At 41.8% G+C, this 23720-nt stretch overlaps 3 protein-coding genes across 9 annotated transcripts in view; all 3 read right to left on the bottom strand.

Annotated features, from left to right (window-relative positions):
* Nucleotides 1-23720, bottom strand: part of LOC111576782 (protocadherin gamma-C5-like) — a 353923-nt gene that overhangs the window by 323930 nt on the left and 6273 nt on the right. The window contains exon 1 of one of the 7 annotated variants that reach the window (XM_055016510.1): nucleotides 19170-21620. The exons of 3 other annotated variants lie outside the window; for them this stretch is intronic. In XM_055016510.1, coding sequence (XP_054872485.1) covers nucleotides 19170-21551 — 2382 coding nt within the window. In that variant the 5' untranslated portion in view covers nucleotides 21552-21620. Of the gene's footprint in view, nucleotides 1-1068; nucleotides 3581-13855; nucleotides 16381-19169; nucleotides 21621-23720 lie in introns of those variants that run through there. 3 more of the 7 variants (XM_055016507.1, XM_055016505.1, XM_055016520.1) reach the window with 3 other exon arrangements.
* Nucleotides 5019-7790, bottom strand: LOC129350341 (protocadherin gamma-A11-like). The gene has a single exon (XM_055016538.1). The coding sequence runs from the start codon at nucleotides 7618-7620 to the stop codon at nucleotides 5191-5193; it is 2430 nt and encodes an 809-aa protein (XP_054872513.1). The 5' UTR covers nucleotides 7621-7790; the 3' UTR covers nucleotides 5019-5190.
* Nucleotides 9177-11962, bottom strand: LOC129350342 (protocadherin gamma-A11-like). Its single transcript, XM_055016540.1, has one exon. The coding sequence runs from the start codon at nucleotides 11784-11786 to the stop codon at nucleotides 9357-9359; it is 2430 nt and encodes an 809-aa protein (XP_054872515.1). The 5' UTR covers nucleotides 11787-11962; the 3' UTR covers nucleotides 9177-9356.

Genomic DNA, 23720 nt, shown 5'->3' on the forward strand with positions numbered 1-23720 from the left:
CATCTCAGGTGAACAGAATTTGATTTGTGGGTCAAAGTGCCCTACAAACACCTACATATATGTTTGTATTGTTTCTGCTTTGTCGAAAATTCTGTATATTATATCCTGGCAAAAAAAAAAAAAAAAAAAATCGACTTGTTAAGCTTCAGAGAAGAAGGATCACCAGAGCTTTTAGTCAGGCACTGCGATATGTAATAACACTGAAAACTAACATTGTAACATTAAACTGTCGGCAAACAGTCCATAACAAGTCACTGTGCAGAGACCGTCAGAGAACTATAAATAAAACCAACATAATTATCAGCGATAAATAGTGGCAGAAAAGATCATTATTTATAGGAGAAGAGGTAGTAGCAGGAGTTGTCAACATTATGCTAACTGGAAGTCACACGGCACTTCTGAATAGAAAAGTGACATTTCCAGCGGCTCCTCTGAGAGCACAAAGGAGCGTTTCAGCACCAAGGACAGATGCCTTGACATTTGGCAGGACTGCCAGCACAAACACACAAAATACTGTGGTGTTTCACAGATGAATTCAAATGTTGCTCAACCCTACTACTGTAACTGAGACATTTGAATTGCAGTAAATTCCGAACAATAATGAGATTTGAAATGAAGCATTTTGTTTTCTAAACAGCTAACTAGCTCCGTTAACACATTCAACAACGAACATGTTTCAGAAATAAACGACCATCATTTGGTCCGAGAAATACTGAACTCCGTTTTTAAATAAGGGCCTAGGAACATTGAAAGAAAATACTATAACGACCATGCTGACAACTGCAAAGAAAAACGTGATGCCTGAAATCGGCGGTTGACAAATACGAGGTAAATGTTAATTCCATTTCATAGAGAACGACGGATTAAAAATCTGTGGGGAGAAAAATAGTAAACTGCTTGAAAAGGGGTGCCATTTTTTAAGTGTCTTTTTGCATTCATCAAACAAATACACTATGTCACACAAAAAAAGAAAAAACACTTTGAAATAGCCTTGGCAAGAATGACGTTAAAAAGCTCAGCAGATTAGTAGAACGCTTTTATAATGACCGGTAAAAAGGAGGCTCGTACCTCTTCTGATGCATCCAAGTCATCGAACGGATCAACAAAGTCTGATGGACTTTTCCTCAGAGTCTGGTCAGCAGGCAGAGTGTTGTCATTGTAAGATGTCACAAACTTGAAGTCACTGGTCCGAGAACCTGTTGTCAGGTAGGCATCATAATTGTAAGTGCTGCGTAAAGTTCCTGTGCCGTCAACATCTGCGTAATTAGGAGGGAGATAAGCGCTGGGGATGGCAACTGCTCCATCAAACAACAGTCTGGGCTTTCTCCTGCGACAAAACCTCACACCCAGGATGATGATAATGAAGGTCAAGAAGAAGGTGGACACAGACACCAGTGCTATAATCAGGTATGAAGTCAGCTTGGAATTCTTCTCATCATAAGAAATATCTTTCAGTTCTGGCACCTCAGCCAAGTTGTCAGAAATCAGTAAATACATGGAGCAGGTGGCTGACAGAGAGGGCTGTCCGTTGTCTCTCACTGACACAATAAGATTCTGTTTCATGCTGTCAGATTCAGAAATGTCTCGCTGTGTCCTGATCTCTCCGCTGTGGACACCAATACTGAAAAGTCCCGGATCAGTGGATTTCACTATATGATACGACAGCCAGGCGTTCTGACCGGAGTCCGCGTCCACCGCGATCACTTTGGACACCAGAGAGCCTCCGTGAGCAGCTTTGGGGACCAGCTCGGTCATGAACGAGTTGCCCTCCGGGGCGGGATACAGAATCTGAGGAGAGTTGTCATTCACATCCGAGATGAACACACTCACGGTCACGTTGCTGCTCAGAGGAGGAGAACCGTTGTCTCTCGCCATCACCTGCACTTTGAAGCTCCGAAACTGTTCATAATCAAACGACCTCACAGCGTGGATCACACCCGTGTCTCCGTTCACAGACACATACGAGGACACCGGGGCACCGTTCACCTCACCAGATAACAGAGAATAAATCACTGTACCGTTCTGTCTCCAGTCGGGGTCTCGAGCACTGACCGAACATAAAGTGGAGCCAGGTTTGTTGTTCTCACTCACATATGCGCTGTACGACTGTTCCTCAAACACAGGTGGGTTGTCGTTGATGTCAGCTACAGATAACTGAACACTTTTAGACGAGGACAGAGGAGGAGAGCCCTCGTCAGTGGCACTGATTGTAATGTTGTAATCAGACACCACTTCACGGTCCAGTTGTCCTGTGCTCACCAGAGAATAATAGTTTTTAATTGAAGGAATCAATTTAAAAGGGACATTTTGCTGAATAAAGCAGCGGACCTGTCGGTTATTCTCAGAGTCTCTGTCCTGCACGTTAATGATGCCCACCTCTGTACCAGGTGACACGTTCTCAGGTATGGGATTGGTCAGAGATTTCAGATATATTACTGGAGCATTGTCATTTACATCAGTAATATCTATTATAACTTTGGCATATGATGTTAGCCCTAAACCATCTTTGGCCTTTACCCTCATTTCAAAGGTACTGATTTCTTCAAAGTCAATCACACCAGTGACTCGAATCTCTCCAGTTTTAGGATCAATAGAAAATACACTAACATAATCTTCTGATACATGACCGAAATCATAAGTCACATCTCCATTCACTCCTTCATCTGCATCAGTTGCACTGACATTAATCACGATTATATCTAGAGGAGAGTTTTCAGGGAGACTGGCTTTATAAACGGCCTGGCTGAACACTGGGACGTTATCATTAGCATCCAGTACAGTGACATGTATGACTACAGTACCTGATCTCTGAGGAGATCCACCATCTAGAGCTGTGAGAAGCAAATTCAGCTCTTTTTGCTTTTCTCGATCAAGCTTATTTTCCAGTACGAGTTCGACCTTGTTACTGTCAATAGCGAGAATGAAGTATTCATTCTTCTCAAGGTTGTACCTTTGAACAGCATTTTGACCTATATCTGCGTCATGGGCCTCCTCGATCGAGAAGCGACTACCCTTTTCAGCTGACTCCCATATTTCCATTCTAATCAAATTATCGTTAAACTGTGGCGAATTGTCGTTTACATCTTGAATATGAAGGCTTACACGATGAAGCTCCAAAGGATTTTCTAAAACCAGGTCCACTTTCAAAACGCACGACGGTTTCTTGCTACAAAGACTCTCTCTGTCAATTCTCTCAGATGCGATCAAATCTCCAGTATCCATCTTAACATCACAGTACCTTTTCTGAGTTCCCTCAAAATCAACACGGGCCTGTCGTGAAGATAAAGTCCTCAGATCAAGACCGAGATCCTTCGCTATATTTCCAATAACAAACTCTCGTTTCATCTCTTCTGGAAAAGAATAACTCAAATCCCCATGAACGACGTGCAGCGTTAAAGTAAAGGAAACAAAGCACAGGATCAGACGAAGCGCTGAAAATCCGTTGTCTCCCATCCTGATACAAGGCGTGACTCCAATGTATGCGATTTACTGTCCAGGGCAAAAACGACAATATGCCGAAAATCGGTTAACAATCCACACTTGGTGTCACGAATAAACACGGTGAAACATAAAAGGATTTAACTGGTTCGCTGGAAATTACAACAGCTATCCATGCAGCAGTGGTGGGTGGAGTGGTGAGTATTAATTTTCTATCAGTCAACAGCGACACCATGAGTCGCTTTTTAACTTCACACTGGGAGAAGTTCATATACTTCACAGTGTCTCGAAGCACATGACATTCGCTCCTGGGTAAATAAACGCTGAATGGTGTTTTTAGATTAGCAAAACAGCAGATGATATTCATGCCTAGACATGAATGGCAAAAGTTGACTGAATAACTATTTTACCATTTGCTAACGATTTTTTAGGATTAAACTATCCGAGAATGCAGAAAATCAAGCAGTTAATATCCCCAGTGAGCACTGCAATTAGTTTTGAACTACAGGAGATCAACCAATGGCCATTGCAACATAAACGCAGATAGGCGTCTCTGACCAACACAGTCGCTGCCTACCGAATGAATACTTTCACACTCATATGCCAGCAAACTAAAATTTTAACACACAAATATTGTGCGTGGAAAAACAGGTTTCATATATTTCAAATAAACATTTGATTTGGTCATCTTAAGCTTGAAAGCTCTAACCTGCTGTTCGTTCGGGCATACATCTCAGGTGAACAGAATTTGATTTGTGGGTCAAAGTGCCCTACAAACACCTACATATATGTTTGTATTGTTTCTGCTTTGTCGAAAATTCTGTATATTATATCCTGGCAAAAAAAAAAAAAAAAAAAATCGACTTGTTAAGCTTCAGAGAAGAAGGATCACCAGAGCTTTTAGTCAGGCACTGCGATATGTAATAACACTGAAAACTAACATTGTAACATTAAACTGTCGGCAAACAGTCCATAACAAGTCACTGTGCAGAGACCGTCAGAGAACTATAAATAAAACCAACATAATTATCAGCGATAAATAGTGGCAGAAAAGATCATTATTTATAGGAGAAGAGGTAGTAGCAGGAGTTGTCAACATTATGCTAACTGGAAGTCACACGGCACTTCTGAATAGAAAAGTGACATTTCCAGCGGCTCCTCTGAGAGCACAAAGGAGCGTTTCAGCACCAAGGACAGATGCCTTGACATTTGGCAGGACTGCCAGCACAAACACACAAAATACTGTGGTGTTTCACAGATGAATTCAAATGTTGCTCAACCCTACTACTGTAACTGAGACATTTGAATTGCAGTAAATTCCGAACAATAATGAGATTTGAAATGAAGTATTTTGTTTTCTAAACAGCTAACTAGCTCCGTTAACACATTCAACAACGAACATGTTTCAGAAATAAACGACCATCATTTGGTCCGAGAAATACTGAACTCCGTTTTTAAATAAGGGCCTAGGAACATTGAAAGAAAATACTATAACGACCATGCTGACAACTGCAAAGAAAAACGTGATGCCTGAAATCGGCGGTTGACAAATACGAGGTAAATGTTAATTCCATTTCATAGAGAACGACGGATTAAAAATCTGTGGGGAGAAAAATAGTAAACTGCTTGAAAAGGGGTGCCATTTTTTAAGTGTCTTTTTGCATTCATCAAACAAATACACTATGTCACACAAAAAAAGAAAAAACACTTTGAAATAGCCTTGGCAAGAATGACGTTAAAAAGCTCAGCAGATTAGTAGAACGCTTTTATAATGACCGGTAAAAAGGAGGCTCGTACCTCTTCTGATGCATCCAAGTCATCGAACGGATCAACAAAGTCTGATGGACTTTTCCTCAGAGTCTGGTCAGAAGGCAGAGTGTTGTCATTGTAAGATGTCACAAACTTGAAGTCACTGGTCCGAGAACCTGTTGTCAGGTAGGCATCATAATTGTAAGTGCTGCGTAAAGTTCCTGTGCCGTCAACATCTGCGTAATTAGGAGGGAGATAAGCGCTGGGGATGGCAACTGCTCCATCAAACAACAGTCTGGGCTTTCTCCTGCGACAAAACCTCACACCCAGGATGATGATAATGAAGGTCAAGAAGAAGGTGGACACAGACACCAGTGCTATAATCAGGTATGAAGTCAGCTTGGAATTCTTCTCATCATAAGAAATATCTTTCAGTTCTGGCACCTCAGCCAAGTTGTCAGAAATCAGTAAATACATGGAGCAGGTGGCTGACAGAGAGGGCTGTCCGTTGTCTCTCACTGACACAATAAGATTCTGTTTCATGCTGTCAGATTCAGAAATGTCTCGCTGTGTCCTGATCTCTCCGCTGTGGACACCAATACTGAAAAGTCCCGGATCAGTGGATTTCACTATATGATACGACAGCCAGGCGTTCTGACCGGAGTCCGCGTCCACCGCGATCACTTTGGACACCAGAGAGCCTCCGTGAGCAGCTTTGGGGACCAGCTCGGTCATGAACGAGTTGCCCTCCGGGGCGGGATACAGAATCTGAGGAGAGTTGTCATTCAAATCCGAGATGAACACACTCACGGTCACGTTGCTGCTCAGAGGAGGAGAACCGTTGTCTCTCGCCATCACCTGCACTTTGAAGCTCCGAAACTGTTCATAATCAAACGACCTCACAGCGTGGATCACACCCGTGTCTCCGTTCACAGACACATACGAGGACACCGGGGCACCGTTCACCTCACCAGATAACAGAGAATAAATCACTGTACCGTTCTGTCTCCAGTCGGGGTCTCGAGCACTGACCGAACATAAAGTGGAGCCAGGTTTGTTGTTCTCACTCACATATGCGCTGTACGACTGTTCCTCAAACACAGGTGGGTTGTCGTTGATGTCAGCTACAGATAACTGAACACTTTTAGACGAGGACAGAGGAGGAGAGCCCTCGTCAGTGGCACTGATTGTAATGTTGTAATCAGACACCACTTCACGGTCCAGTTGTCCTGTGCTCACCAGAGAATAATAGTTTTTAATTGAAGGAATCAATTTAAAAGGGACATTTTGCTGAATAAAGCAGCGGACCTGTCGGTTATTCTCAGAGTCTCTGTCCTGCACGTTAATGATGCCCACCTCTGTACCAGGTGACACGTTCTCAGGTATGGGATTGGTCAGAGATTTCAGATATATTACTGGAGCATTGTCATTTACATCAGTAATATCTATTATAACTTTGGCATATGATGTTAGCCCTAAACCATCTTTGGCCTTTACCCTCATTTCAAAGGTACTGATTTCTTCAAAGTCAATCACACCAGTGACTCGAATCTCTCCAGTTTTAGGATCAATAGAAAATACACTAACATAATCTTCTGATACATGACCGAAATCATAAGTCACATCTCCATTCACTCCTTCATCTGCATCAGTTGCACTGACATTAATCACGATTATATCTAGAGGAGAGTTTTCAGGGAGACTGGCTTTATAAACGGCCTGGCTGAACACTGGGACGTTATCATTAGCATCCAGTACAGTGACATGTATGACTACAGTACCTGATCTCTGAGGAGATCCACCATCTAGAGCTGTGAGAAGCAAATTCAGCTCTTTTTGCTTTTCTCGATCAAGCTTATTTTCCAGTACGAGTTCGACCTTGTTACTGTCAATAGCGAGAATGAAGTATTCATTCTTCTCAAGGTTGTACCTTTGAACAGCATTTTGACCTATATCTGCGTCATGGGCCTCCTCGATCGAGAAGCGACTACCCTTTTCAGCTGACTCCCATATTTCCATTCTAATCAAATTATCGTTAAACTGTGGCGAATTGTCGTTTACATCTTGAATATGAAGGCTTACACGATGAAGCTCCAAAGGATTTTCTAAAACCAGGTCCACTTTCAAAACGCACGACGGTTTCTTGCTACAAAGACTCTCTCTGTCAATTCTCTCAGATGCGATCAAATCTCCAGTATCCATCTTAACATCACAGTACCTTTTCTGAGTTCCCTCAAAATCAACACGGGCCTGTCGTGAAGATAAAGTCCTCAGATCAAGACCGAGATCCTTCGCTATATTTCCAATAACAAACTCTCGTTTCATCTCTTCTGGAAAAGAATAACTCAAATCCCCATGAACGACGTGCAGCGTTAAAGTAAAGGAAACAAAGCACAGGATCAGACGAAGCGCTGAAAATCCGTTGTCTCCCATCCTGATACAAGGCGTGACTCCAATGTATGCGATTTACTGTCCAGGGCAAAAACGACAATATGCCGAAAATCGGTTAACAATCCACACTTGGTGTCACGAATAAACACGGTGAAACATAAAAGGATTTAACTGGTTCGCTGGAAATTACAACAGCTATCCATGCAGCAGTGGTGGGTGGAGTGGTGAGTATTAATTTTCTATCAGTCAACAGCGACACCATGAGTCGCTTTTTAACTTCACACTGGGAGAAGTTCATATACTTCACAGTGTCTCGAAGCACATGACATTCGCTCCTGGGTAAATAAACGCTGAATGGTGTTTTTAGATTAGCAAAACAGCAGATGATATTCATGCCTAGACATGAATGGCAAAAGTTGACTGAATAACTATTTTACCATTTGCTAACGATTTTTTAGGATTAAACTATCCGAGAATGCAGAAAATCAAGCAGTTAATATCCCCAGTGAGCACTGCAATTAGTTTTGAACTACAGGAGATCAACCAATGGCCATTGCAACATAAACGCAGATAGGCGTCTCTGACCAACACAGTCGCTGCCTACCGAATGAATACTTTCACACTCATATGCCAGCAAACTAAAATTTTAACACACAAATATTGTGCGTGGAAAAACAGGTTTCATATATTTCAAATAAACATTTGATTTGGTCATCTTAAGCTTGAAAGCTCTAACCTGCTGTTCGTTCGGGCATACATCTCAGGTGAACAGAATTTGATTTGTGGGTCAAAGTGCCCTCGAAACACCTACATATATGTTTGCATTGTTTCTGCTTTGTCGAAAATTCTGTATATTATATCCTGGCAAAAAAAAAAAAAAAAAAATCGACTTGTTAAGCTTCAGAGAAGAAGGATCACCAGAGCTTTTAGTCAGGCACTGCGATATGTAATAACACTGAAAACTAACATTGTAACATTAAACTGTCGGCAAACAGTCCATAACAAGTCACTGTGCAGAGACCGTCAGAGAACTATAAATAAAACCAACATAATTATCAGCGATAAATAGTGGCAGAAAAGATCATTATTTATAGGAGAAGAGGTAGTAGCAGGAGTTGTCAACATTATGCTAACTGGAAGTCACACGGCACTTCTGAATAGAAAAGTGACATTTCCAGCGGCTCCTCTGAGAGCACAAAGGAGCGTTTCAGCACCAAGGACAGATGCCTTGACATTTGGCAGGACTGCCAGCACAAACACACAAAATACTGTGGTGTTTCACAGATGAATTCAAATGTTGCTCAACCCTACTACTGTAACTGAGACATTTGAATTGCAGTAAATTCCGAACAATAATGAGATTTGAAATGAAGTATTTTGTTTTCTAAACAGCTAACTAGCTCCGTTAACACATTCAACAACGAACATGTTTCAGAAATAAACGACCATCATTTGGTCCGAGAAATACTGAACTCCGTTTTTAAATAAGGGCCTAGGAACATTGAAAGAAAATACTATAACGACCATGCTGACAACTGCAAAGAAAAACGTGATGCCTGAAATCGGCGGTTGACAAATACGAGGTAAATGTTAATTCCATTTCATAGAGAACGACGGATTAAAAATCTGTGGGGAGAAAAATAGTAAACTGCTTGAAAAGGGGTGCCATTTTTTAAGTGTCTTTTTGCATTCATCAAACAAATACACTATGTCACACAAAAAAAGAAAAAACACTTTGAAATAGCCTTGGCAAGAATGACGTTAAAAAGCTCAGCAGATTAGTAGAACGCTTTTATAATGACCGGTAAAAAGGAGGCTCGTACCTCTTCTGATGCATCCAAGTCATCGAACGGATCAACAAAGTCTGATGGACTTTTCCTCAGAGTCTGGTCAGCAGGCAGAGTGTTGTCATTGTAAGATGTCACAAACTTGAAGTCACTGGTCCGAGAACCTGTTGTCAGGTAGGCATCATAATTGTAAGTGCTGCGTAAAGTTCCTGTGCCGTCAACATCTGCGTAATTAGGAGGGAGATAAGCGCTGGGGATGGCAACTGCTCCATCAAACAACAGTCTGGGCTTTCTCCTGCGACAAAACCTCACACCCAGGATGATGATAATGAAGGTCAAGAAGAAGGTGGACACAGACACCAGTGCTATAATCAGGTATGAAGTCAGCTTGGAATTCTTCTCATCATAAGAAATATCTTTCAGTTCTGGCACCTCAGCCAAGTTGTCAGAAATCAGTAAATACATGGAGCAGGTGGCTGACAGAGAGGGCTGTCCGTTGTCTCTCACTGACACAATAAGATTCTGTTTCATGCTGTCAGATTCAGAAATGTCTCGCTGTGTCCTGATCTCTCCGCTGTGGACACCAATACTGAAAAGTCCCGGATCAGTGGATTTCACGATATGATACGACAGCCAGGCGTTCTGACCGGAGTCCGCGTCCACCGCGATCACTTTGGACACCAGAGAGCCTCCGTGAGCAGCTTTGGGGACCAGCTCGGTCATGAACGAGTTGCCCTCCGGGGCGGGATACAGAATCTGAGGAGAGTTGTCATTCACATCCGAGATGAACACACTCACGGTCACGTTGCTGCTCAGAGGAGGAGAACCGTTGTCTCTCGCCATCACCTGCACTTTGAAGCTCCGAAACTGTTCATAATCAAACGACCTCACAGCGTGGATCACACCCGTGTCTCCGTTCACAGACACATACGAGGACACCGGGGCACCGTTCACCTCACCAGATAACAGAGAATAAATCACTGTACCGTTCTGTCTCCAGTCGGGGTCTCGAGCACTGACCGAACATAAAGTGGAGCCAGGTTTGTTGTTCTCACTCACATATGCGCTGTACGACTGTTCCTCAAACACAGGTGGGTTGTCGTTGATGTCAGCTACAGATAACTGAACACTTTTAGACGAGGACAGAGGAGGAGAGCCCTCGTCAGTGGCACTGATTGTAATGTTGTAATCAGACACCACTTCACGGTCCAGTTGTCCTGTGCTCACCAGAGAATAATAGTTTTTAATTGAAGGAATCAATTTAAAAGGGACATTTTGCTGAATAAAGCAGCGGACCTGTCCGTTAGTCTCAGAGTCTCTGTCCTGTACGTTAATGATGCCCACCTCTGTACCAGGTGACACGTTCTCAGGTATGGGATTGGTCAGAGATTTCAGATATATTACTGGAGCGTTGTCATTTATATCAGTAATATCTATTATAACTTTGGCATATGATGTTAGTCCTAAACCATCTTTGGCTTGGACAAGCATTTCGAAAGAACTCATTTCCTCGAAGTCAATCTCACCAGTGACTCGAATTTCTCCAGTTTTGTGATCAATAGAAAATACGTTTACATCATCTTCGGACACGTGACCAAATTGGTACGTCACATCTCCATTCACTCCCTCATCTGCATCAGTAGCACCGACATTAATCACGATTGTATCCGGAGAAGAGTTTTCAGGCAGACTGGCTTTATAAACGGCCTGGCTGAACACTGGGGCGTTATCATTAGCATCCAGTACAGTGACGTGTATGACTACAGTACCTGATCTCTGAGGAGATCCACCATCTAGAGCTGTGAGAAGCAAATTCAGCTCTTTTTGCTTTTCTCGGTCAAGTTTATTTTCCAATTCGAGTTGGACCTTGTTACTGTCAACAACGAGAATAAAGTTTTCATTCTTCTCAAGGTTGTACCTTTGAACAGCATTTTGACCTATATCTGCGTCATGAGCCTGCTCGACCGAGAAGCGATTTCCCCTTTCAGCTGACTCGCTAATTTCCATTTTGATCAAATTCTCTCTGAATTTCGGAGAGTTGTCGTTCACATCTTGAATATGAAGACTGACACGATGAAGCTCCAAAGGATTTTCTAAAACCAGGTCCACTTTCACAACACAAGACGGTTTCTTGCCACAAAGACTCTCTCTGTCAATTCTCTCCGATGTGACCAAATCTCCGGTACTCAGAATAATGTCACAGTAGCGCTTACGAGTCCCCTCAGAATCAACACGGGCCTTCCGAGCAGATAAGGTCCTCAGATCAAGACCGAGATCTTTGGCGATATTTCCAATAACCGATTGTGGTTTCATCTCTTCTGGAAAAGAATAACTCAGATCTCCATGAACGAGGTGCAGCGTTACAATAAAGGAAACAAAGCAGAGGATCAGACGAAACGCTGAAAATCCTTTGTCTCCCATACTGAAGAAAAACGTGTATCCACACTGTAAGATGTGCTAAGTCCGTCTAACTACAAAGTCTTTAAAGAGTGAATAATCCAACACTTCACACAAGTGCACACGATGAAGTAGTCGGTGATCGGACCGTTATTTTTTCTTGGAAAATGTGCAAACGTTATCTATGCAGCAGCGGAGGGGCGGAGTGGTGCTCCTGTCTAATTTCTGTCAGTCAACAGCGACACCTCGAGTATCTTTTCGTTTCACACTGTCATGGTAAACATATTCTTTACAGTCTAAGACCAGATACAGTGATAATCGGTCACGTTTTTAAAATGTGAAACAGACTGAAATATGTTCCGATGTAAGGTAAAGCACATTATCCACGAAAAAACGAAACAGAGCTCACTGAATGTATGTATTTCGGGATTGTCCTGTTGATATAATAGTCAAGCATGTAAAACCAACAAAATAAAAATGCCAAGTTAGCACTTATAAATAGGTTCTGAAAATATAAGATCAACAGTTGCTCCTTAAGCCAAACAAACTCAACATTCATGAACACACAGAGCAGGCCATGCTTGATTATGAATTTGATATTTAGCTACTTGAGCCAAAAAACGGTGTCAGCACCATGGACAGAAAACTTCAGACGTAACAGAGCTTAGTGCACAATGATGTCTGATGTTGCATCAGTCTGGGGGTTTAAACCAGTCACTGGTTGTTCGTTGATGAGTCAAATATCACAGTTCCATGGAATAAAGAGTGACTTATCTCAGACTTGAAGTTAAAACCTTACTTAAAGGAAACCAGACGTCGGAGCTGTAGTGTTTCCAACATTTAATGACACAAGATGGCAGAGACCAAAAAGAGCTAAAATAAATAAATAAATAAATAAAATAAAGTAAATAAATAAAGCAAAGAAATTTAAGAGGCTAAAATAATAACCTGATAATCCCCAATGTCTGCTTCCGTTTCTATAACAAGGATAATGTTTGGGGAAATTCTGTCCTGACTAACTTTACACGACCTGTTTTATGTTTGAAAAAACCAAGTTGAAATTAATTCTAATGAGTTGTTTTTCAAAATTTGATATTTTTGCAGCTTATTGAAGAACAAAATTTGCAGCTGATATTTCTCTGAAACGAGCGAAACATAGCAACAAGATTAACAATGTGTCAGGATTGATGATGAATTGATTGATGAATGGTTGTTTCGGTTTGTCAAAAAATCCCAGAGATGGGCCCATCTATAATCAATTAAAGCAATGTCATGACAAAAGTAAAAGTACGCCAAAACATGCCTCATAAGTACGAAGACTGTGTTGCTGTCATCACAATCAAGTATTCAATTTAAGTTCATTTAATTACTTTTTGGTTAAAAATAGGAATGGTTTTGTTAATTTTTGTTGCTTATGAATAAGTTTAAAAAGATTAAAACATACAAAGTTGAACATATTCTGAAAATGGAACTTTTCTTGTGGAACTAAACTTGTTGCGCTGTTGTAGTCAGGTAGATTATTGAGAGACACATATCATTCGCCACATGGAGCAGTGTACCTGTCATTGTAATGAATGAATGAGAAGACGGAGGAGGAATGCAGTGTTTTCGGTTGGAGGTTTCTCCCCAAAAGTTTATGCGGCCAATGAGGTAAAAAAACGTATGTTTATTTTTTCATTGTGCTGTCGTTTGTGTTTATTGTGCATTTTTTTTTAATTGTTATTGTAAATTTGTACTTCGACTTATATGTTATATATTTATTTATTTAGTTCTCACGGCATCGACACTTCGGCATGACGTCGGAAATAAATGTCTGTAGAAAAGAACACCTTGTCGTCCGTGTTTAAACTGGAGGGGAGCTACAGACTGAGTTCCATGACGTTGGAAGAAAACAAGTACAGTAACAATTGCAAGTGTAAACAGACAGAGTGGGAGAGAAAGCGTTTGTCCTTTCATAAAGCAAACAATTTACCTAAAATGAATCGTACACCAGCTTTAAAACGAAGAAGTCAGAGTGAATTCCTGGTGGACAGATATTTCTAAGCAAGCAAAAAAAGTCATCCGTCAAGTTAAACAATTTGATTGCATCCTACCTCGACGCATGCCTCCAACTCCTTAAAAGGGTCAACAAAGTCTGATGGACTCTTCCTCAGAGTCTGGTCTGCAGGCAGAGTGTTGTCATTGTAAGATGTCACAAACTTGAAGTCACTGGTCCGAGAACCTGTTGTCAGGTAAGCGTCATAATTGTAAGTGCTGCGTAAAGTTCCTGTGCCGTCAACATCTGCGTAATTAGGAGGGAGATAAGCGCTGGGGATGGCAACTGCTCCATCAAACAACAGTCTGGGCTTTCTCCTGCGACAAAACCTCACACCCAGGATGATGATGATGAAGGTCAGGAAAAAGGTGGACACAGACACCAGTGCAATAATCAGATAAGAGGTCAGCTTGGAATTGTTCTCAAAGTTGGACATTTCTTTCAGTTCTGGCACCTCAGCCAAGTTGTCAGAAATCAGTAAATACATGGAGCAGGTGGCTGACAGAGAGGGCTGTCCGTTGTCTTTCACTGACACAATAAGATTCTGTTTCATGCTGTCAGATTCAGAAATGTCTCGCTGTGTCCTGATCTCTCCGCTGTGGACACCAATACTGAAAAGTCCCGGATCAGTGGATTTCACTATATGATATGACAGCCAGGCGTTCTGGCCAGAGTCCGCGTCCACCGCGATCACTTTGGACACCAGAGAGCCTCCGTGAGCAGCTTTGGGGACCAGCTCGGTCATGAACGAGTTGCCCTCCGGGGCGGGGTATAGAATCTGAGGAGAGTTGTCATTTACATCCGAGATGAACACACTCACGGTCACGTTGCTGCTCAGAGGAGGAGAACCACTGTCTCTCGCCATCACCTGCACTTTGAAGCTCCGAAACTGTTCATAATCAAACGACCTCACAGCGTGGATCACACCCGTGTCTCCGTTCACAGACACATACGAGGACACCGGGGCACCGTTCACCTCACCAGATAACAGAGAATAAATCACTGTACCGTTCTGTCTCCAGTCGGGGTCTCGAGCACTGACCGAACATAAAGTGGAGCCAGGTTTGTTGTTCTCACTCACATATGTGCTGTACGACTGTTCCTCAAACACAGGTGGGTTGTCGTTGATGTCAGCTACAGACAACTGAACACTTTTAGACGAGGACAGAGGAGGAGAGCCCTCGTCAGTGGCACTGATTGTAATATTGTAATCAGACACCACTTCACGGTCCAGTTGTCCTGTGCTCACCAGAGAATAATAGTTTTTGATCGAAGGAACCAATTTAAAAGGAACATTTTGCTGGATAGAGCAGCGGACCTGTCCGTTAGTCTCAGAGTCTCTGTCCTGCACGTTAATGATGCCCACCTCTGTACCAGGTGACACGTTCTCAGGTATGGGATTGGTCAGTGATTGTAGATATATCACTGGAGCGTTGTCATTTATATCGGTAATATCTATTATAACTTTGGCATATGAGGTTAGTCCCAAACCATCTTTAGCCTCCACTATAATTTCAAAAGAGCTAATTTCTTCAAAATCAATCACACCAGTTGTCCGAATTTGTCCAGTTTTAGGGTCAATAGAAAATACATTTACATCATCTTCAGACACATGACCGAAGTCATATGTAACATCTCCATTCACTCCTTCATCTGCATCAGTAGCACTGACATTAATCACGATCGTATCTGAAGGAGAGTTTTCAGGCAGACTGGCTTTATAAACGGCCTGGCTGAACACTGGGGCGTTATCATTAGCATCCAGTACAGTGACATGTATGACTACAGTACCTGATCTCTGAGGAGATCCACCATCCAGAGCTGTGAGAAGCAAATTCAGCTCTTTTTGCTTTTCTCGGTCAAGTGTATTTTCCAGTACAAGTTCTACCCTGTTACTGTCAACAGCGAGAATAAAGTATTCGTTCTTCTCAAGGTTGTACCTTTGAACAGCATTTTGACCTATATCTGCGTCACGGGCCTGCTCAATTGAAAAGCGGTTACCCTTGTCTGCTGATTCGCGTATTTCCATTTCAATCAAATCTTTTTTGAATTTTGGAGAGTTGTCATTCACATCTTGGACATGAAGATTTACACGGTGAAGCTCCAAAGGGTTTTCTAAAACCAGATCTACTTTCAAAACGCATGACGGTTTCTTGCCACAAAGACTCTCTCTGTCAATTCTCTCTGATGCGATCAAATCTCCGGTACTCAGATTTATGTCACAGTAGCGCTTACGAGTCCCCTCAAAATTAACACGGGCCTTCCGGGTTGACAATGTCCTCAAATCAAGACCGAGATCTTTGGCGATATTTCCAATAATAGACTGTGGCTTCATGTCTTCTGGAAAAGAATAACTCAAATCTCCATGAACGAGGTGCAGCGTTACAATAAACGAAACAAAGCAGAGGATCAGACGAAGCGCTGAATATCCTTTATCTCCCATCCTGATACAAAAAATGTCCTGAGCTCGAACAACCTACACTGTCTGATGCGACAAAATGAAAGTTAACCAAAATATTCAGTCATCCCACAGTTTAAAGTGTCCACAATCTTCTATCTTCGGAAATTTAACCGTTTCTCTAGACAAGCTGCAGCTGATGTCTGTGTACCAGTGGGTGGAGTAGTGAACGTCTATTTTCTGTCAGTCAACAGCGACACCGTGAGTCACTTTTTAATTGCCACAACAATATTTAATGAAATATTCTTGAGCAAAATCTGACCACATTAAAATGCCACATATCTCCGTTTAAATTGTCCTAAAAAAAAAAACACGTGAGCAGTTCATTGTAATTAGCCCAGCATGAGATGTATGGAGGTGCTCATTCCATAAGAGTGATGCTAAATTAAATTAGTTTTTTTTTCACTTTTGGTGCAATCTCAAATATGTTGTCTTTGCGTTGACATTAAAAAAAAAGAAAGAAAAAAGTATGACAGAAATAGCGGAAAACTGCTTCATATTTTTTCAGGCTAAAGAAAAATAAAAATTTAGTTTAGCACTATAAAACTGTTTTGTTGTTGTTATATTCACAATGGTGCTTGATTCCTCCATATTCAAACAATGATTTAGGGCAATCCAGTGACATACAACAATCCAAACTTTCCATTGTTTAAAAACAAACAAACAAAAAAAAAAACGTATGTTATTATGATTAAATTTACGCAGCATGGCTAAGGTGAAAAAATCGCCTCCAGCTGCGGTTGTGACTGAGCCCGAGAAGAGCGTTTCAGCACCATGGATAGGTACAGTTGTGAGCAAAGGTTTATGTACACTTGTGAAGACAATGAATATTCTGGCAATCTTGAGTTTCCAATGACTCCTACAGCTCTTAAGTTTCTATGATATAACCACTGAAGCTTATGTGGCTTTGTGACAAAAAGAAATCAATAAATCATACATTTTGCTTCCTTTATAGACTTATTATACATCTTCCGGATCTATGACTTAATATGCTGGGTCAAAAACATACATTCAACAATTTGAATGATCAGTTTTGGTGATGAAGAAAATTGCGTTTGTCTAATTTTCTTACTGGCATGGCCTCTTACCATTGTAGTTCGTGATTACAGTTGACTACAGCTGCGGATTTCTGTGAGGCAATTTAAATAGGGCCCACTTGACACACTTGTTAGACTCAGGTCAGGTCTGCAATGAATTGGATGCTGCTGGAGCACAAGCATCAGTTTCCACAGTCGAATGTGAGCACATCACCATGGACAGAGAAGCTGCTGTGCATGAAGGAAGCTCTTCCTCCGGAAGTCGCACCTTAAGGCTTGACTGAAGTTCGCTGTTGATCACATGGACAAAGAAAAAGCTTTATGGAGGAAGTTTCTGTCGTCAGATAAAACAAAAACTGAGCTTTTTAGCCACAGTGATCAGGAACATGTTTGGAGGAGAGAAAGTAAAGACTTCAACCAGAACAACACTGTAGGAGAAGATTTGAAAACATTCCTTAATTATTTTGGTGTCAGTGGGATTCACTCCTTATTGGTTAATTGTCAGTAGGAACCTTTGTGTCTAGGTAGGGTGTCCAGCCGGAAGGGACAAACCAGTTTTTGACCGCGGAACGCTGTACACTGAAGGCCGAACGCTGAAGGGCAAATTGTGGATGTGAATTTCTGCACTTTGGAGATTTCTAGGAAACCAATAAAGACACTGCGTGCAAGGCAAGTTAAAATGAGTTGGACATTCATTCATAGTACGGTTATTAAACGCGTCAATTAAGTTTTCATGATTCCCGGTTGGATGCTCTCAGTGGCTTAAAGCACTGGCTTAGCCCCTTTAACAAACACCATAACGATCATCAAGCATGATGGCGGTAGTTTTATGCTCGAGGGCTGTTTTGCTGCCAGCGGAACTGGTACTTTACACAAAGTAAATTGAATTATGAATGAGGAGGATTCCCTCCACATTTTTCAGGAAAACCTAAAATCATCAGCCACAAAGTTGGGCATTGGATGCAATTTGTTGTTACAGCAAGACAATGGCCCAAAACATACACCAAAGGTGATAAAGACATGGCTAAATCAGGCTAGACTAAGAGTTTTGACTGGTTTCCCCAAAGTACTGACTTCAACCCCATTGAAAACATATGGACTGTGCTGAAGAAACAACCCTGTGTCAGAAAGTCAACAAATTTAAGTAAACTGCACTAATTCTGTTAAGAGGAGTTGTCAAAGATGCAACCAGAAGCTTGTGGACTGCGACCAAAAGCACCTAATCCAGGTGAATGGTGATGGGACATTTAACCAAATGTTAGCACTGCTGTTTGTTTATTTTTCACCAAGTAGATCTTATGATATTTCCAGAAGAACTATAATAAATCTAAGTTGTAACCAAAACGCAGGATTGCTTTTTCTCTGTGACAAAGACACGTGTTTCGATCATTTCACTCACAACTGTACCTTGACATTAGACATGACTAATAGCAAAAAGACATTGAACACTGCATTGACCTACTGGACATCGGTCTAAAATAGTACCTACATAAGTCAGAGAAAGAGCCACAAAACTTAACAATGATTTGCTCTCAAATCTACACCACAAGTCAACTTTCCCTAAGCCAACACAGGAATAGTAGCTATGAATTGTTTACTTCGAAATTAGATACCATCAGAGAGGAGTGAAAGATAATATGTTAATATTGAACATAGTTAAAGTGAAGATTAGTGAGAGCCTGTGTAAAACGTGATTGTCGTTGGAAAATTCTGAGACAGAGCAAATATTCTTCTCTGAGAGAAGTGTTTAGATATCCTGATGGCAAAGTTGGGCTACAAAATAAAGGATGCCTACATTTTGCGCAATCAGATGGATAAAACAGAGGCTCAGATAAAAACTCAAGCTCTCTCCTTGAAACGGATTGAATGTTTCCTACCTCTTCTGCTGCTTCAAAATCTTCAAAAGGGTCAACAAAGTCTGATGGACTCTTCCTCAGAGTCTGCTCTGCAGGCAGAGTGTTGTCATTGTAAGATGTCACAAACTTGAAGTCACTGGTCCGAGAACCTGTTGTCAGGTAGGCGTCATAATTGTAAGTGCTGCGTAAAGTTCCTGTGCCGTCAACATCTGTGTAATTAGGAGGGAGATAAGCACTGGGGATGGCAACTGCTCCATCAAACAACAGTCTGGGCTTTCTCCTGCGACAAAATCTCACACCCAGGATGATGATAACGAAGGTCAAGAAGAAGGTGGAAACAGACACCAGTGCAATAATCAGATACGAGGTCAGCTTTGAATTACTCTCATAGTTCGACATTTCTTTCAGTTCTGGCACCTCAGCCAAGTTGTCAGAAATCAGTAAATACATGGAGCAGGTGGCTGACAGAGAGGGCTGTCCGTTGTCTTTCACTGACACAATAAGATTCTGTTTCATGCTGTCAGATTCAGAAATGTCTCGCTGTGTCCTGATCTCTCCGCTGTGGACACCAATACTGAAAAGTCCCGGATCAGTGGATTTCACTATATGATACGACAGCCAGGCGTTCTGACCGGAGTCCGCGTCCACCGCGATTACTTTGGACACCAGAGAGCCTCCATGAGCAGCTTTGGGGACAAGCTCGGTCATGAACGAGTTGCCCTCCGGGGCGGGGTACAGAATCTGAGGAGAGTTGTCATTCACATCCGAGATGAACACACTCACGGTCACGTTGCTGCTCAGAGGAGGAGAACCGTTGTCTCTCGCCATCACCTGCACTTTGAAGCTCCGAAACTGTTCATAATCAAACGATCTCACAGCGTGGATCACACCCGTGTCTCCGTTCACAGACACATACGAGGACACCGGGGCACCGTTCACCTCACCAGATAACAGAGAATAAATCACGGTACCGTTCTGTCTCCAGTCGGGGTCTCGAGCACTGACGGAACATAAAGTGGAGCCAGGTTTGTTGTTCTCACTCACATATGCGCTGTACGACTGTTCCTCAAACACAGGTGGGTTGTCGTTGATGTCAGCTACAGATAACTGAACACTTTTAGACGAGGACAGAGGAGGAGAGCCCTCATCAGTGGCACTGATTGTAATGTTGTAATCAGACACCACTTCACGGTCCAGTTGTCCTGTGCTCACCAGAGAATAATAGTTTTTAATAGAAGGAACCAATTTAAAAGGAACATTTTGCTGAATAAAGCAGCGGACCTGTCGGTTATTCTCAGAGTCTCTGTCCTGCACGTTAATGATGCCCACCTCTGTACCAGGTGACACGTTCTCAGGCATGGGATTAGTCAGAGATTTCAGATATATTACTGGAGCATTATCATTTATATCAGTAATATCTATTAACACTTTGGCATATGAGGTTAGTCCCAAACCATCTTTAGCCTCCACTATAATTTCAAAAGAACTTTTTTCTTCAAAATCAATCAGATCAGTTGTTCGAATCTCTCCAGTTTTAGGGTCAATAGAAAATACATGTATATCGTCGTCAGACACGTGACCGAAGTCATATGTAACATCTCCATTCACTCCCTCATCTGCATCAGTAGCACTGACATTAATCACTATTGTATCTGGAGGAGAGTTTTCAGGCAGACTGGCTTTATAAACGGCTTGGCTGAACACTGGGGCGTTATCATTAGCATCCAGTACAGTTACATGTATGACTACAGTACCTGATCTCTGAGGAGATCCACCATCTCGAGCTGTGAGAAGCAAATTCAGTTCTTTTTGCTTTTCTCGGTCAAGTGTATTCTCTAGTACAAGTTCAGCCTTGTTGTCAACAGCCAGAATAAAGTATTCGTTCTTCTCAAGGTTGTACCTTTGAACAGCATTTTGACCTATATCTGCGTCACGGGCCTGCTCAATTGAAAAGCGGTTACCCTTGTCTGCTGACTCGCGTATTTCCATTTCAATCAAATCTTTCTTAAATTTAGGAGAGTTGTCGTTAACATCTTGGACATGAAGACTCACACGATGAAGCTCCAAAGGGTTTTCTAAAACTAGATCTACTTTCAAAACACACGACGGTTTCTTGCCACAAAGACTCTCTCTGTCAATTCTCTCCGATGTGATCAAATCTCCGGTACTCAGATTTATGTCACAGTAGCGCTTACGAGTCCCTTCAGAATCAACACGGGCCTTTCGGGATGATAAGGTCCTCAGATCCAGACTGAGATCTTTGGCGATATTTCCAATAACAGACTGTGGTTTCATCTCTTCTGGAAAAGAATAACTCAGATCTCCATGAACGATGTGCGGCGTGACAATAAAGGAAACAAAGCAGAGGATCAGACGAAGCGCTGGAACTCCTTTGTGTCCCATCTTCAAACAAAAACGTTCTCAGCCTTTGAAACTTATATTGTCCAACGCGACAAAATAAAATCGGTCCAAAACATTTAGTAATCCAACGCTTTACAATGTGCACGAGGTTAGATTTTCGTAAATGTAACCGTTTCCCTGGACAAGCTGCAGCTGATATCTATGCAGCAGTGGGTGGAGTAGTGAATATCTATTTTCTATCAGCCAACAGCGACACCGTGAGTCACTTTTAAATCTTTGCATTCATAAAATCTTCTAGATCCGAGAATGACCACAGTGACACCATTCATAATAAATTTACTTTGATTGATTACCATTTACCTAAAACGCACATGCGGCCAATTCGTTGTTATTAGCTCAGAGTGAGATGTGTGGCGTGGTCACACCATAGCAGTTGAGAGAAATCAGATCTGGTTTGTGAGATTTGGTGAAAACTCAAAAATGTTGACTTTGTGTTAGCCACTGCAAAAGCTTTAGACACCAAAAATGTGCTACAAATAAACAGACATTGCGGTGTGCCGTCCGAGTTCACAAAACAGCTAAACTTGGAGTACAACACTATAATTTCGTATTATGATTATTCCCATTGTCATTCAAAAGCGGTAATGGAGTACTTCATGTTAAGACAATGAGCTGGGGAGAGCAGTCGTCTTACACTCTGAACACTAAATATAAAATATATATGTATATTATTGTGATGAACAGTCACACAACATGGCTCGGGAGAAATTGCGCCTCCAGCAAGGAAAGCGCCTGAGCCAAGAGGAGTGTTTCAGAAGCACAGACTGGTACCTTGAGATACAGCACAATATGCAACAAATACACTGAGCGCTGCGTTGGGCTACTCGACAGTGCTCTTAAGAGGATACTAGCGTCAGTTAGAAAAGCTTTACAAAACAAAAAAAGAGCCCAGGAGCTTTGGGAAAGAGCATGTTACTGAAACCCCTATGACCTGAGGGCTGTACGACGAAGCTAAATTAACGGGTTAGCGAGGTATGTTTAGCCGAAAGTCGGGGTTTTCAGGATCACGAAGGTGGTTCTCTTTTTATCTGGCTAGATCTCCGTGGTAACATACGCTGTGGAGCTATGTTCTCGGAGTTTCGGAATTAAATCAGCTGTAAGAATCGTCGCCCTTTTACCAAATCGTTGACTGATATTATTTATGAACGATACAGATACTCAACTGGGGTTATGTTGTATCTCTAAACCTGTTGAGCTGTAAATGACTAAAACCATTGAATGAAACGGCACAGTTACAGTATCGCACATTGTATGCATCGCGTTGCCATGGGAACCCCACATGTACGAAGTCGGTGATGCAGTATTCGCATAATATGTTGTTTATGTTTGGTCCTGATTTGCTGTCAAGTCTGTTTACACGACTAGCACTTCAGATGGCAGAACAGAGATTAGAAAACTGATTATCATATTGGTGTTTAATACAGAAAATATTCATTCAGTAACATTCATTTCGCTTTTAATTGGCCACAAGTTAAAGTGATGTCCTGCATTATGGGACAGTGTCAAATCTAAATGCGCTGCTGTACAATATCGTATTTTAAATATATGAAGTTTAAAGTTTAATAACTTTCTTGTACAGCTGTCCGAAATAAAACAACTTGTTGACTGAAGTTGCATACGACGGTGTCATTTTGTGTGGACGAAGAGTCCCGTGGCGCCTGAGTTGACAAAGAAAGTTGATAACCACCTTCGTTTTACGTGTTAACTCTGACTAGGGCTGTGTTTTTTATCGAGCCGGTTTACACAAAGAAAGCCCGGCTATGTCAGATTTGCTTCGTAGCACAGCCCTCTGGATGACCGAAAATCTACACACAAACTTGTAGGGCGACAAAGGAACCACAGCAATGGTTCTGTCAGTTCCAAATAAGTAACGGTCTTTCTAGCATACTGAAAACAGAAATACCGGGTGGGTGGGTGGGGGAGAAAACAACCTCAAGGACTAATTTGACCCTCTGTGAAAAGCTTATATGTTTGCATTTCAGACACGTCCTCATTTGCAACTATATTTTCTTGATTAATATGTTGTAATTATATTTTTCCAACAAACCTAAAATTTATGGTGCAACTAAACCACAAAAAGTCTTGCAATACATGTTGTAAATAGTTGGCTGGAGAAACCACAAATCATCTCTAGATTACAGAAAAATAATC

This window comes from Amphiprion ocellaris, chromosome 13 (assembly GCF_022539595.1).
Source record: "Amphiprion ocellaris isolate individual 3 ecotype Okinawa chromosome 13, ASM2253959v1, whole genome shotgun sequence".
Lineage (NCBI taxonomy): Eukaryota > Metazoa > Chordata > Actinopteri > Pomacentridae > Amphiprion > Amphiprion ocellaris.

Bases quoted from the DNA above. Each gene is read 5' to 3' on its own strand.
- LOC129350342 (XM_055016540.1), bottom strand. From the start codon at position 11,786: ATGGGAGACAAAGGATTTTCAGCGTTTCGTCTGATCCTCTGCTTTGTT.
- LOC129350341 (XM_055016538.1), bottom strand. From the start codon at position 7,620: ATGGGAGACAACGGATTTTCAGCGCTTCGTCTGATCCTGTGCTTTGTT.